Raw genomic sequence first — 17,081 nt, 5'->3', positions numbered from 1 at the left:
CTCTGAAATGGCATTGTATTTTGCTGTCCTACCTGTTTATGCATTCACACATTTTCAATTTAATGTGATATAATGATCAAGGCTCCACAAGAAAGGAATCAATAATTTAATAAATACGCTCTTTGTAATAATAGGGGTACCATATTAATTATCTAGTCTACCAACTGACACTTATATACTAAATGGGAGAACACTATCAAAAGTGAGAGAGTCATGCAATGTACCTTTTTATGTTGATGCATTTCTTCATCAAATATGGCAACAGACTAAACACTCTACTTTCTGTTTTATCCTCTGCTGCAGACCTAACTCACTGCCTAAGTCAATCAGGATGCCAGGGATTAAAACAATCCTTCCTGCAGGGCTGTGCTGAGATTTGCACTTATTGGCCAAAGAACACTGGCAGTTTTGCCATTTCTGCTCATTCCCAGCCACCAATCTGAGTATAATGTGCCCAATCAGTCTACAGATGTAAGTATGTGCCTATGCATGGTTTACAGGATATGCTGCCAGGTGCCATCCTGTATATTTTGCAAGACTCTAGTATCTGTTACCATCTCTCTGTTGAAGAGCATAGCTGCCACAGGAGGTCTTATACCTTCCTATTTGGAATGAGAAATTAGAATGTTGATCACAAACACTGTACTCTGCCCTTCCTGGCCAGTCTTTGCATGTGAACCAGCAAGAAATATACCCTATTTTATGGGGGATCAAAGTAGGCATTAGATGTGCAGAACCAGGACATGATCAATTAGTATATTATTTAACACAATACAGTGATATAATTAGAGTATCTTAAATACAGCATATCAGTTACATACACTGTAATGGAATAAGGAGCAAAGAAACATAAGTAATTCTCATGCCACACCTGGGAAGGCACAAAAAATTCTCGGGTAGAAGTTTTCTAAGTTTCTGTCAGAATGTATGCCAATTAGTGAGCAGCAGCATAGATTAATGGAAGGAAGACTTTATCAGGTGCACTTTCACAGCCTTTTAACTGAAATGTTGTACAAGTGGCTAAAGAGAGAGAGAGAGGGAAATAAAGAGAGGTAGACATGATTTTTCCAACAATCTAGCAGGTTCTTCAGCACACTTCCAGGAAGAAGGCTAATGGAGAAACTCAAGGGATTATGAGTCAACAAGGATCTAGGAAATTACTGAAAATGGATTATCATGTAGTAAGTAGAAGCTGGTAGTTGTGGAAGAGTAGAAGAGAGGAGCTGAGTAGTGGGGTATCTTGGCAGTTATCCTTAAAGTGTCAAGGTATTACTGAAACATACTTGTGGCAGATATCACTGACAACTAAAAGTATGATTCACTTTACACCAAAATTGCAGCAGCTGTGCAGGATGGAAGACGGAGATATAGATGGTATCTAAGTGATAAAGGGAAATGGCACAGAAATGGCACTTGACTGCGAAATGGGCACGTGTAAAGTTGTGCATTTTAGTCACAATATCACTAAATTAAAATACAGTACTGATGGGAAAACATGGGCAATGATGAAGACGCAAAAATACCTTGGCATCATTATTTCACCTGTACTGAATCACCAGCAGCAATGTGAGAAATTCATGGAATGGGCCAACAGAATACTTGGATACAAAACTAATGGAATAGAATTTAGGAGTGCCAAAATAGTCGTTTCATTGTACATAGCTTCAGTGATGACAAACCTAAAATACTCTGCTTACTTATGGAGACATTTAAAAGGAAAATAAATAAAGGAATTGCAGAAAATGCAAAGGATGAACGTGATAAGGGGAGTGCATGCGTTATCATATGAGGAGATATAAATGTAGCTACTTAACCATGTCACTAAATTAGACAAACTGCTCTAAAATTCAGAATAATAAAAAAAATAAATAAATAAAAAACAGTTCTTCATCATCATCAATCCCCCCACCCTTTTCCCTATTTCTTACACAGGGTCAAGGTGTTGCCTCAACTATTGTCTTCTATCAAGATTCAGTGTCACTCTCCTACCTTCTTTGACAGTCAAGCCTGAATCCATCCTTTTCTGGGCATGGTCATTTTTCTCTTGCATTCTTCTTGTCTGCTCAAACCACTGCAATCTGTTCTTTTTGAGCTTCTATGCAATGAGATCTACTTGGACTTCTGCTCTGATATGCTTATTTCTTCACCTGTCCCACAGTGTGCATCCTACCAACTGTCTCAGGCACATCAGATCCATCATATCTTGCTCCTTAACTGCTCAGCCTTCATTGCCCATGTTTCTGTACCATACAGTAGTACTGGTTGCACTGCTATTTTGTATGTCTAACTTTTCAACTTCTTTGACATTCTCCTGCCATACACTATCCCAAACATTCTGTACCAGTTGGCTGCAGCCCCTGTGAATCCAGCTTTGGCCTCTTTATTCAGACTTCTCCTCTCCCTAACCATTCCCCCCAAACCTGAAGCTGTTAACAAGTTCCATTATATTCTTCTCTATGTTAGCTTTCAATTTCTTCTGTTTTCTTTCATTTGCTGACATGACAACTGACTTATATGTTTATAGTTTGATCCCAAGTACATTCAGTTTAGCATTCCACTCCCCTATCATTTGCTGAAGTTCTTGTTCAAAGTCTGCTTGTAAAGCCAGAATGTCCGCATACTGTAGTTTTGTTCTGTCCCCTCAAATCTGTTTGAGCAGTAGTGGGCTCAGGGCTGAACCTTGAGGCACACCCACTCCAACTGAGAACCACTCTGAGTATGAACACTGTTCATACTTGTGTCACTGTGTCCTTGTTCATAGGTTCATAGGAGATTAGTAGTCTAATGGCCCTACAGCCTTTACAAGCCTAGCCATATTATACCTGAGTTCCCTAACTGACTATGGTTAGATTTTTTTATTTGCAGGGTGAGTCTGTCCATGAGGGACATAGGTGCCCCCCCCCCAGGTTATGATCTCTCATCCTAGGTTGCGCTTAAACAGGATCATTGAGGAGATATTCTTCACATGAATTGGGAGTTTATTCAGGAGGAGTGTCAATCTCTGGGAGACATATCTGTCTCTCCAGCATATTCTGTTGATGTTACAGGCTAGGTTGAGATCCCTGGAGTGAGTGAATCTTGTTCACTTGACTTGCAGATGTGCAGCATTTTCATTAGGGCAGGATGAGAGACTGCTCTGTAGGGCAGGCACAAGTTGCCTCTCAGAGTACAGTGACAGGGTTTTTGGTCTTTCCATGTAGATCATGTTTTGGAGGTCCTGAATTTTCTTGGTGTGAAACCTCTGTTGTCTTTCCAGCTGTTGTAGGTTTCTGGTGTGGTACATGCAAAAGGGAGTGTTGCACTCTATTAGTGGTCTGATGAGGGTGGAGTACAGAGATGTTATAACATAGTTAGTCTTAGATGTGATGCCCTTATTTACCAGAAGCGCAATGTATAAGGCTTTCAATACCACAGTGGAGACATAGTGATCGAAGTTTAGGTTGTTCTCAAATCTCACACCACTTGGTTTGAGCTTATGGGGGTGCTGTCAATATTGTAAATTGCAGGGACTTCCTCTTTGCCAAAGGGATAATAGTGCACTTTTTGTTTTTAGTTTTAGTCCATGGCTTTGGCACCAATCATTTGTCTGTGTTAGCCCCTTTTGTAATATTATGAACACAGAGTTGAAACAGACCGTGGAACACCAAGAACTGAAAAAAAGTAAACGGTCAAGGCAACATCACTGGGGGACTCGATGACTGCACCCAGTTTGCAGTCATGAATGAACTTCTTAAAACACAGGCCATCTACTTTTCTTTTCTCCATTGCTTCCGTTTCAAAGCATTGATGTACTGGGTATGCAAAAGAACACAAGTCCCATACGCATGCGCAGTACATCAACACAAGCAAGCATTATACCACCACCGGCAGAAGAAGAGTAAATGCGCCATTAAACAAAGACATTATTTAATAAAAGTAAATTTTTTTTTCTTAAATAATGTCATTGTATAATAGCAATAACAGACTCCGTGGTTGTGGTATATTGAAATTTACCCACAGTTGGCATTATTTAATCACTCGGGCTTCACCCTCATTATTAAACCACACCAACCATGGGTAAATCTTCAATATACCACACCACATTGTCGGTTATTGCTTAATTGACTGTTTTAAAATGTTATTTAGAAGTGGCAATCTACATCTACTAGCATCTGATTTTCAACTTTTTTTTTTTTCAGAAGACAAATAAGGGATCTTCTGTTAAAAAAGTTGCAATATACTTAACCCACTATATAATCACTTAATTCTTCAGGTTACCAACTGTTGCATTAACTCTTGCTAAAAACACACAGCTGCTGTTGATTTTTATCTTATATAGTTCTCCTTTTTATGAATTAACAGCATCTGGAAATTCCAGTGTGAAAAAAGAGGAACTTATTCAAAATAGTTCAAAGTAGCAAACGACAAAATTTATAGGCATAAGATTATTCAAAATATAGTATAACTATAAGGAAATAAAACATATTAATGGTGTCTTTGAGAAGATGCAATGCATTTTTGCTAATTCAGTGTATGACAGTCCCCACTAACACAGACTGAGTTAGTAATGTAATTGGTTATAGTAGCCGACTGAAACTTGTAAGCTTCTATAGATGAATTATAACTGGCATTGTTTAGGGGATATAATGTAGTGATTAAGAAGATCACTGACATTAGTCGATGTGACTGTGGTGGTGCAGCAGTTAGCATTGTTGTCTCACAGCAAGAGGTTGTCCAGTTCGATTCTTGGCTGGGGTGTCTTCTGTGTGGACTCTGCATATCCTCCTTGCAGTCATGTGGGTTCTTTCTGGGTGCTTCGGTTTCCTCCTTCATTCCAAAGACCTGCAGTAAGTGGACTGGACACTCTAAATTGCCCATAGGTGTGAGTGTGTGCGCAAGTGAGTGGTACAGATGAACTACCATGGCAGGGCTAGCCACCCAGTCATGTAAACCTTGGCTTGAGATGACTGCCACTAAGTGACACCCTGACCCCATGTGCAAAAATGGGAGAAAGAGGCAGAGAATGGATGGATGCATGGATGGATCTTGCTGTTGTGTTGTCCATTACCTTACTTGGATAGAAGGAAGTTTCTTTGCTCACCAGTGGGAGTGGGGAGCCTTGAGCAGCCTACCTGTCCCTGTAGGAAGTGACCTCAGCACAAGAAGCTGTAGCAATTGGTTGTTTTGGACCATTTCTAGCTCTTTTGTAGTTCACTGTTTAAAATCCGCCTCTGGGCGTTTTTTTCTGGCTATACTGCTCAGACAAGCTCCTCGTGGTTCTGAAGAGTGGTCCTAGCAGCAGGGAACTCAGAAAAGTGACTACTTTCTGGATTTAAGTATCTTTGCTTTTTTTCACTTGGGATAGCTTCTGTAGCTTACCCTGAACTAGCTTGAACTGTTTTTTTAACTGTTTGCTGCATTATTTTAAAATCTGCACTTAAAGTTACATTTTAGTCGAATTTGATCGAAAGTTTGTTTGTTTGTTCATTTAATTTAACTGTGGAGGCTGCCCACTAAAGTGTGCTAGCCTGTGTAACTAATTTATCACTGTTTCTGCATTTTCTGTGTGTTTCTACCAAAAAATCAAAAAAACAAAAAAATAATCCTTGTTTTCCCACCTCTCCTCGACTAGTTTAGACCAGTTTACAGGCATTGCTGTATTCTGGGCTGTGGTGTAGTTCCTGTGTTGTCCATTACCTTACTTGGATAGAAGGAAGTTTCTTTGTTCACCAGTGGGAGTGGGGAGCCTTGAGCAGCCTACCTGTCCCTGTAGGAAGTGACCTCAGCACAAGAAGCTGTAGTAATTGGTTGTTTTAGACCATTTCTAGCTCTTTTGTAGTTCACTGTTTAAAATCCGCATTAGCACTGCTATACAACTGGTAGCATGTTACAGACCACCCTCCTAATCTCAAGCACCCCACTCAGCCTTCCTGAAGACATTGGAGGATATGAATGTATCACAAAATGCCATCATACTGGGAGACTTCAACTACCCAAACATAGATTGGGTACATAATTCTAGCCCTAATACCCTAGCCCAAAGGTTCCTGGAATTCATAAATTCAAATGCACTGGAACAACTAGTCACCTCTCCCACTAGGGGAGATAATATACTAGACCTGATCATCACAAACATGGGGACAAAATGCTCCACACCAGAAGTATACCCCTCACTAGTGAGATCTGACCACAAACTAATCACCCTGGATATACATATCCCACCTCCACCCCCAGCACAAAAGACCACAGTGAAAAACTTCTCAAAAGCAGACTTCACTCTTCTTAAGACTGAGATGGTATCCTTTAAGCCCACTGTGCCAGTGGATACCACATCCCACAATGCCGAATCCTTCACAAATGCTTTCTATGGACATCTCCAAGAATGCATGGATCATGCAATCCCAAACAAATCCAAGTCCCTCTCCACCAAAGGTAAGCGTCCTGTCTGGTGGACCTCAGCCATAAACAAATTGTATAACAAAAGAAGGAAGCTACTGCACGTCAGAGCAAAATCCCATGAAGGGAAGACATCTCTGATCAACATTAGCAGAAAACTACGTTCTCTCATAAAAACATCCAAGGCCAACTTTGACAGAAAAATTGCTAAGGACACTAAAGATAACCACAAAGCCTTCTTCAGCTATGTTAGAAAGCTGGGCGGAAACCCTCAGATATGCTCAGAGTTGGTTCACAGCAACAAAAAATACACAGAACCCACAGATATTGCCACCATTCTGGCTGACAGGTTCAGTGCAAATTTCTCCCCTCCTTCACCTCCAAAAGAAGAAATACTTATCCCAGCTGAATGTAATCTCCCTGTCATCTCAGATGTCCAAGTGAGAACCGCCCTAAACAAAGCAAAAAACACAGCATCAATGGGACCTGACGGTATCCCGGGTTGCGTGTTACGTGAACTCCAAGAGGAGCTAAACCCACACATAAAAATGCTATTTAACCTTAGCCTTACTTCGGGATATGTACCTGAACACTGGCGTACAGCAACAGTGGTCCCACTCCACAAGAGGGGTGCCTCTACAGACCCTGGAAAGTACCGCCCCATAAGCTTAACCAGCCTGGTCTACAAAGCTATGGAAAGAATCATTATGGAACTCATAAACAGAGACATAGGGGACCTATAGACACTTGACCCCACCCAGTTCGGCTTTGTAAAGGGCAGATCCTGCCTTTTAAACCTGGTTGACTTTTTCGAAACAGTCACTAGAGCCATTGATGAGGGCAAAGCAGTCCATACAGCATACCTGGACTTGGCTAAGGCCTTCGACACAATACCCCACTCAGGCATCATAGATAAGCTCAACAGCTTAAAAGTAAACCCTTATGTCACTAGATGGGTTGCAAACTGGCTAAAGGACAGAACCCATAAAGTTAAAATTGCTGGAGCAATGTCAGATTCAAAGCCAGTCACAAGTGGTGTCCCACAGGGATCTGTCCTGGGACCCCTCTTGTTCGGCATTTATTTCTCAGATGTTAAAGCAAACATGGGAGGGCTGTGGCTGACAAAGTTCGCAGATGGCTGCAAACTAGGCGCCATAGTCAATACACCAGCAGACACACACATCCTACAAAAAGGCCTCACAGAAACAGACAACTGGTGCCGGAGTTACGGCCTTAAACTAAATGCCAAAAAATGTATAGACATCCCCTTTGGGAAAAACAAAGTACCCACAAATTATCATATAGACAGCAACCCACTGAGTATGGAAAAAGTAATCAGAGACCTAGGGACCCAAGTCGACAGCGACCTCTCATTTGACATCCACGTTGCCAAAGTGGTTAGAAAAACATTCTATCTTGCACACCTCATCATGAAGGGATTCACATCCAGATCCAGGGATGTCATTGTACCCCTATATTCCTCCCTCATCAGACCCATGATTGAGTACAATGCCCCATTTGGTATGTACCTCACCCGGCATTTGCAACAGCTGGAGAGACCACAAAAGTACCTCACCAAGAGGATCAAGGGTCTCCAACATATGTCTTATTCTGCCAGACTAAAGAAACTTCAGCTCTATTCAGTAGCATACCGCCTGCTCAGAGGTGATCTCTGCCTGACATACAAGGCCATGTCCAATCAGGATCTGATGGACATGCTCCACCTCAAAAAATCCAAATCCATCAGAACCATGAGAGCTAAAGACTTAAACCTCGGCACAAGTATGAATAGGACATGCTGGAGGGATAGATTCATAACCCAGAGGCTTCCCATGCTTTGGAACAAGATCCCAGTTCGTATTAGGCAGAGCCCCTCACTGACTCTCTTCAAGAGAAATCTTGATGAGTGGATGGGAGATCGTAAGTTTACCCCAGGGGTCACATCTGTGTCACTGCTAGACAGGGGCACAGTAAACTAATTCTATTATATAAGGGGACCTTCATTGTGTCACTACTAGACAGAGGCACAGTATTCTAAATTTATTCTGTACATTTTTGTACCATTTCACGGGGTGGCAAAAGCCACATCACTATGGCTAGGCTTACAAATGCCCCAGGGCAGATAGCCTAGTACTATACTATGAAACTATGAAACTATGAATTCTTGTAGCTGCTTAGTGAAGAAAAGAACATGGCATCCATTTTTATTTGCAAGTAGAATTGATTTATCTGAAGTATTTTTAATACCTTGAGCGCAGCTTTATTTGTCAGTGAGAACTGCTTGGTTAGAAAAGCTGATTTATTTCAGTCAAATAACTCACACAGTTCTATATAATAAGGTATAGTTTAGATTTCAGTGTCATTATGAAGATTATTTCTCAAAACTGGACAATTCTTGCTGACACTTCCTGAATAGTTATCATTACTGGGAATAGATCTAGATTTGCTTAGAAAAGGAATACAAATTTGAAGGAAATAAAATAAAAATGGCACACTAGATAGGAACATGAGAATGATACTTAATGAAAAGTTGTTGCACCTGTACTTGCATTATCATTTTATTCATCATATTTATATGAAGAATATTTGCGGTTATACTAACAGTGATAAAGTTCTGATGCAGAGTGTTTTTAAGTTCATAAATAGGTTGTAGAGTTCAGGCTTTATTGGTCTCATCAAAAAGCACTGATTCTCCAAATTCTGGGTCAAATACTCTGAACACCACTCAGTCACCAAAATTCTTCTTAAATTTGCCTATATTTGCCAGTATTCTGACACACAGGTATAATATTGGGTATAATTCTAAATTTCAAATTTTCAAAATGTCCACTTTCTTATGGTTGAGACCATAAGATCAAAGTTTTGAAACTTTGAAATTTAAATAAAAAGAAAAATGAAAAAAAATATTGTTTTTAAATTTTGCAAGGGGGAAAGACCCCCTGTACCTTCTGCTAATTAAATATACCAACTCTGAGATTGCACTACAGAGATGAAAAACCATAAATATACCATTCCGTGCTGTAAGGCAATCTCAGTTTAAAAGGTTCAAAGTTTAAAACTTCGATCTTATGGTCTCAACCATAAGAAATTTGATGTTTTGAAACTTCAAAATTTAGAAGATGAACTATATTATTCTGCAGTAATACAATTTTCTGAGTAATACACACACTAGATTAAAATTTTTCCTTACAATCTATGTATAACATCATTCCTGTAAATATTTACATTAAAAGAATCTGTAAAACTGGGTCATTAAATACTTTATAAGCCTGTTTCTCCCGATATATCTGTAGTGTAGTGATACAATCTTAAGTATTTGCATCTGTCCATATAACACAAGTTCTTTATCAATGTTGTTCTTTTTAGTATACTTTATATAAATGTGTAGGCATGTTTTGGAGTATAAAACTAAACTGTTGTATTGCTTTAGTTCTTACAATTTTAGTATGAGTACTAATTGAGAAGGTACTAGTTATCATGGCTCCCAAATCGTTATACTGACTAACCATACTCACAGCCTACACCATCTTGCATCACATAACCATTTTAAATTCATTCTCATATTTTGCAATCCAGAATTGTTTTTCTTCCCACAATTGCAGTAAAAATTAAAGTGTTGAACCACAAATATATCCCTGTGGCACTACTTGATTTATTGGCAGATATTGTAATTGAATGCCACTGTCTATAACGGTTTGGGTTCTTTTAGATAACCAACACATAATCCACTAAATATGGATTAACACTGAACATATATATATATATATATATATATATATATATATATATATATATATATATATATAGTATTGTGAGACAGTGAGTCAAGGATCTTAGCCAAATTCAAATAGATAACTCTCGATCCTATACCAGACTTAATCACAGAAGTTAATCAGATTGGTTAAAATCAAACTGTCCATTAATTAGATTGGTTAAAATCAACCTGTCCATTACAAAACCATGCTGTTCAAGTACTAAAATGTTTATATCAGTGCTGTTTTCCCCCAAAAGCTGTGTGATACATCTCTCACATTTGCCATTAATGGAAATTAAACTGATATGCATATAGTTTTTAATTTAGAAATTACTTTCCTTTTTATGTATTAAGGTAATATCAGATAGCTTCCACATTTTGGTACTATTCCAAATTGTAAAAGTGTATTGAAAATTGGATGTAATATGTATGAAATTTTATCATTCATCCTATATAATATAGCTGGCATTTTACCTGGACCTGCAGATCCGTATCTATTAACTTTTTTAATGACATTTTTGATTAATTGCTCATTTGTGGGCACTGTTTTATAAACATATGTTAACGATGTTAAGTGTGGAAGGGATAGTCTAGTATTCAAACATAATTTAACACTCGCGATACACATACTTTTAAATTATGCACTTTTGTTGTAGCGATTATGAATGAAGGGGTGGTGGTGTTAATATTGTATCAAATATCAGTGACAGACTTTGTCACATGCTTACAATTACACTGGGTTAAATGAACATTTCATTTTAAAACCTGTTCTTCAAAATAAATCTCTCAATTACCTTTGGTTGATTTAAGTTTGCCTAATTTTTCATAATGAGTGGGTGTTTCTGATCTGAAGAAATATACAGAAGCTTGTAATTTTTGCTGCAGTAAGAAATTTTAAAGATAACCTCCTATTATCTGTTACTTTTAATGTCGTTATATGAATTGGAGTTACACAGATGGAAAACATTCCCTCTGAAGATGAGATCAGACAGAAAGGGCAAATGATTTAGACAAAAAGACTGAGAGGACTACAATGTAGGAAGAATGATGAAGAACAAGCAGGTATGTACATCAGATGAATAGAGCTAGATATATGGATGATGAAATAAATGGAAGTAGGAAAATGTAATGGATTCAACAGAGGAGAATGTGGAATTTAGGACAACAGTATATTTTAAGCTTGGCTTGGTATAGTCGGAATATAAATTCAGTGCTAATAACATAAGGGGATGACAGAAGCAATGGGCTAGTATGATACTCCAGAACGCAACACAAGTACACTGTAGTCCAAATTTATTCTGAATTATAAAACTCACTTTCCTAATGGTATGAACCTTGAAATATGAATATTGTATATTAAAAAGCAATCAAGGTAAAGATAATTTCTGGTAAAAACAAAAAATTCCTACAATTTTATAATTAATAAAATAAAAGAAAAATTCAAAAATCAAATATTTAAAACCACATTTACAAAAAAGTATATTTATACATATTGTTTGGCATAGATTCATAGAGCAATACATGGTGTCATATATTATTCATTATAATGTTAAGAATTAAATCTCATTCATTACATCAGTGTTAAAGCATATAACAATACATTTTTGTATTTAATGTTTATTTAAAAAGTTTTTTTGAAGTTTTCAGGAATTAATATATGGGAACAATGTATTTGATAATGTTCTTAGCAATGTTCATCAAGTTATTTAAACAGGTTCACTCAATGGTTGTTGAATGGTTTAATTAATTGTTTGATTGCATTTAATTATGTTAATTTCACATGGTTAAGGATATAAAAGGTGTGGTGACATGCAAGATGAATGTATTCCTTGAGAAGGCGAAGGCCGAGGTACCAGAATGCAATAAAAGAAGTCTGCTTCACCAACTACAGTGTACTTGTGTTGCGTTCTGGAGTATCATACTACCAGTATTTACCAGTGTTTTTTGTATAGAAGCAATGGGCTAGCCACATCATCCAGATAGGATAGAGAAGCCTGTTGGTTTCCATGTATAATAATTTACAGCTATTTGTGGGTTTATGGTAAGATATAAATTCAATACAGTTTGCCTTTTCTAGTAGCATTCTACCATGAAATATTTGTGAAACTGCAGCCTCTGTGACCTGATTTTTCACATACAAGTCAACTTGCATTTAGGGGATGCTCCCTTGGCTGGTTTTCCACCAGTCTTTAGTGCATTTATGAAGCCTATATTTATGTAGAGTGAAGAAATTGTGGCATGTACACATTTAAAACAAGTGCACATATAGTAACCTATTAGTGGAATAGGCTTCTGCATGATCACATTTTTTAATTATATAAATTGGAATTTCATATTTGGAATGTTGTGACTGATATATTTTATCAGGAAAATACTGAATTCTTCTTGTTATTAAGTATTTGGTGTTTTTAGAATATTAGAATAGTTCTTAATATTTTAAACTTCTAGTGGGTGACAGTCAAATATATTACTCTATATTTTTCTTTTATAATAACAAAGGGTCTACCAATGTTGTTCTGCATAATTTAAAACAGATTTACAATAGATTTCGCATAGATGGAAGCAAATCATAGACTGGTTATGCATTGCTGGCTGAGAATGTGTGTTAATTAAACGCAACCATTTATAGATACAACTTCAGAGAAAGAGCACTTAGCTTGAATTATATAAGCAGTCATAATTTGGAGACATATAAATGATGGAATAGTGGTTGAGTTTACATTTTGCATCTCAGGTATAAGTATAATATTATAAGTTATTCCTTGATTTTATATTCCATTGCTATAGACAAACCATTACCAAGAAGGATATTCCCAAATATGTCCTGTTTGCACATTATCTGCAAGAGAGCTATATACAACTACTGTTTGGAATAGCTCCATAAAATGTATGCCATTCCTCAATGTATGATGTTGTAAAATCCTATTTTTTTCGTAAAGCAAACACATCAAGTCTTATCTTCTAGACAGTAAGTTTAGAGTTGCTTAAGAGTATTACTCATATCCTCCCTGGCCAAAGCTGAAGAAATTTTATTCCAGAAGAAAGCAAACAGGAGTACAAACACCTGTTGCTTGACATGTCTGATGTTGGGCTTGTGATTAAAAATGAGAACCAGCCTTCTAAACCAAACTTTCTTGTGGATTCTTGACAAATGGACTTCTCTTTAATGGTGGAAATATGAGCAAGACATTTTGGTCCACCAGATATATTGTTCTTTTAAAATATTCTATATAAACATAATCTGAGTTTTTATTTACAGGAAATCCATTTCAGTGATTATGCAATACAAAAATGAGCACATAGAATGACTAAAATAGGTATATCACTGATAATGAGTGCATACATTGTTAAGTCTTTTAAAAGAATCACCCTATTTAAAACCTGCGGGAAGGGACTGTAACAAGGGAAACCATATTCCTGGATGACCCTTTATCTTGCAGAGATTAAAAAACACTGGAATGTTATAACAGAAGGATAATAAAGCAACCAAGTGTTACTTTTTTCACAGGATGAACAAATCTGTGGGAGTGCTATGACAGTACAGGAATACTTTTTGGAAATGAAGATGGATTTTGCTTAGGTACATTTCAAAACCTTTCTGAAAATAATTATTATAAATTATTTAAATAGTGGAAAAGGAGTTGAGAATCTTTCAGAATGAGACTTAGATCACTCTATTTACATATACTGCTTTTCTGTGTCAATGACAAGTAATGTAGACATTTCCTGTATCATCTTTGAGCCATTTACTGTTGCTAGACAGGCTAATGCTGTTGTATCAGGGTGCTTGGCAGATGATAACATTTGATCTAATTGTTGTTCTGGTGAGGTAGTCTTCATTATCTGGTCAGTGTAGCATACATCTTTAATTTGTTCCTGATACTAGAGCATTGCTATAGCTAAAGGGAAGGAATGTGGCATTAGCAGCAGACAGCACTAATTTGCTATTTGAATTCTTTGAAATTAATTAAGTTAAAATGGGATAATTCTCATAAACATATGGATACACCTAATATATGCATTGTGTTTAACACAATTGTATTTAACTGCATAATGTCTACATCTTAAAATGTCTGTAAACATTTTACTGCAATAAAAGATATACAGTGACCAAAAGTACTTATATACCAAATGCTCACTTTAGTGTTTGTGAGGTTGCATCTTTGAAGTGAATACGTTTCCTTAACTAAAAAGTTACTTATTGTGGCAGTTACATGGGAAAAGCATGCAGCTACCTGTTTTGCTCACCTCATCAGCCAGCTGGTCAGCACGTTGCTGCATATCCTCCAGCTCATTGCGCATATCTGCATCCTCAGCCATGATGGATGGTGCGTTGCGTGGGAGCCTCTGCACCAAGGTAGGTAGTCAGTGCTTGTGAAAGGCCTAGAAAATAACAAGTATTGTTATTAGCAGCAGCATACAAGTTATACCTTTCACAGCTCAATATAACTTATAACAATATTTACTTCTAGTTTACTAATTCATTATAATTGTAACTGGTGAGCTGTGTAGTTACAATGCTCATCATCTAAGTGAATTTGGAAAAAAAAATCTTGAAAATTATTCCCATACACACACACACACACACACACACACACACACACACGCACGCACGCACGCACGCACACACACACACACACACACACACACACACACACACACACACACACACAAGAAATTCACAGAAGCACTGTAATTTTAGGTGACGTAATATAAATGCCACTGCCTCTAATATAGGGAAATAAACAAAAGCCTTTAACAGAAAGTTTATATCAAATAATTGGACAACCAATACAACCAAACCTCATTACAGGAACCCCCTCACTCCTGGACCTTAGAATTATTAATACAAAACAACATTGCCTGTTAGGTAAAATACTCCCTAAACAGCCTAACTGACCACTGATCTGTAATCTACCCCAAAACATGTCAAATTATTTATATATGTGCATCACTGAATTGTCCTAGATGTTAGTATGATTCAGATGTACTAAAAAGCACAGAACACAGGTGCTATGAAAGATTATAGTGTATGTAGTTTGAAGAAATTACTAGAACTAAATTTAAGAGTTTAGCTCTCCACAAACTTTATGGCAGAGGTAGAAAACCTTGTAGTTAACCACAGGCGAAAGCTGATGTAAAATGCAAAGTGAAGTGTCCAGTCATGACTTAGAAGAAAGATTCTATATGTATGCAAGTACTTCAGACAGCATTGTTAGGTTCGTAATTTACTTAGTGATCTAGGTGCTTACTGACTCCTAAGAATACTCTGTTTGGTACTGCTCTGAGTATGACCCTAACATAATATTTTCTGGCACTTAATCAAATGTGGCCTTCAGTTGGTTCTTAATGAAATGTTCTTTATGGTGTCAGGAAAAAAAGTTGAGTTTGTTTTGTTAGTCTCCTGTGTCCATTGCTGTATCCACCGATAATAAGTTAAACTGCACTAACTCATTGAAGCAGCTGCTTTTCATTTAAATTCTGATTGCTCATTTTATCCTCTTTTTCTGTTCATCACTGTCTGTATTTCTTGTTTACACTTTTTTTGCCTATTACTTGGGTTATGGCTGAAAAAAGGAATTACACCAGTTCACTTTCTGGGTTTTTAAATCAATCACTAAATAAGTAAATAAAGAAACAATGAAAGAAAAAGAAAACACATTTCAGATGATAAACAGCCCTGTCAAACTGCTTGTTATTCAACATTTGTGCACATGTTGGGGCAAACGCATGCTCAGTGAGGTAAAGTAAACCTTAACAACCTCCCACATTAAATATTCCTAACCTCTTTATAATCTACACTGTCTGATTATGCATTTATCTAGCAGCTCTGCAAAAGCCAAAGCTGAGCTGCTAGGAGTTAGCACTCTTCCTCCAACGTCCAAGGTTGAATCCTGACCTCAGTCACTTTGAGTTTGCAGTATTGGATGCTTTCTCTGTCTCCGTACAGGCTTTCTGTAGATACTCTAGTTTCTTCCCATCTCCTAAAAACATGCTGTATGACTGCCTATTATAAACTGAATATATACATATGTTCTGCATTTACTGTTGTTGCCCAGGTCATGGTAGAAAAAGGGTCAGAGAAGGACGAGTACACTTACCTAGTTAAGAAATGAATAACAGCCACTGAACGCTGAACAACATGTGCTGAACGGTACTGAATGATGTCATCACTAATAACCTAAGGACAATGGTGCTACCACTGTAGAAGTTAAATCTAAAGCTGAAAGTTTAGGCCCAGGTGAGGCAGCAGCTGTCTGCATACTAGAAAACTGTAATGCTACCTGACTGGCATTCAACGTTTTTGATGTAATTTCTTTTGATCATGGTTTGCAGTTGTGTTGTGTTGTGATAGCTGGTGGTGTACTACAGTGTGTTTTTCTTCACTTTTCACACTGCAGTTGAACTGCAGAGTCAATATGTTTTAATTCATGTCATGGCGAAAAAGGCTCAGAGAAGGATTCACTAATGTGTTTTTAAATTGATTTTTCAAGTCATGCAGCTTGATGTTCAAAAAATGACTTGGAGAATGACTCACTAAAGCATAGGAAAAGCTACCTGTTTTCTTAAAGGAAACATAGAAGTGTACTGATTGCATAGGTTACTGATACCCTTCGGTATGTAAAAGTGTACTGAATGCATAGGTTACTGATACTCTTAGGCATACAGAAATATATAAAATAAAATATATACACGTGAGTAAGATGTCAGAATTATAGGGCCTGATTTCAAAGGACATGCTGTCAGTGTAAGTGACTTGTTCTGGTGTAAGTCTGTCCTGATTCAAAAGACTTGTTCCTGGTGTAAGTGACTTACTTTATCAATAAACAGGCTCACAGTGGGGACCATATTCCAAAAGACTTGCTTTGGGAGTAAGTCACTTACTTTCAGACCAAGTCTTGGCATAAGTTACTTCCTCAGAGCCAGTCTTTTGAAATCTGGCAGTACATAA

The 17,081-nt window shown here is 37.4% G+C and overlaps 1 protein-coding gene across 2 annotated transcripts in view; it reads right to left on the bottom strand.

The window, feature by feature from the left end:
- The window catches only part of SNAP25 (synaptosome associated protein 25), a 560,791-nt gene that overhangs the window by 306,212 nt on the left and 237,498 nt on the right, over positions 1 to 17,081 (bottom strand). For both annotated transcript variants that reach the window (XM_044056714.1, XM_044056704.1), the window contains exon 2: positions 14,378 to 14,512. In XM_044056714.1, coding sequence (XP_043912649.1) covers positions 14,378 to 14,449 — 72 coding nt within the window. In that variant the 5' untranslated portion in view covers positions 14,450 to 14,512. The remainder of the gene's footprint in view (positions 1 to 14,377; positions 14,513 to 17,081) is intronic.

The sequence above is a fragment of the Protopterus annectens genome, chromosome 1.part2 (assembly GCF_019279795.1).
Source record: "Protopterus annectens isolate FY-2018-M chromosome 1.part2, PAN1.0, whole genome shotgun sequence".
Lineage (NCBI taxonomy): Eukaryota > Metazoa > Chordata > Ceratodontiformes > Protopteridae > Protopterus > Protopterus annectens.
The sequence above is the reverse complement of the archived record's forward strand: the minus strand, read 5'-3'. Positions and strand labels throughout refer to the sequence as shown.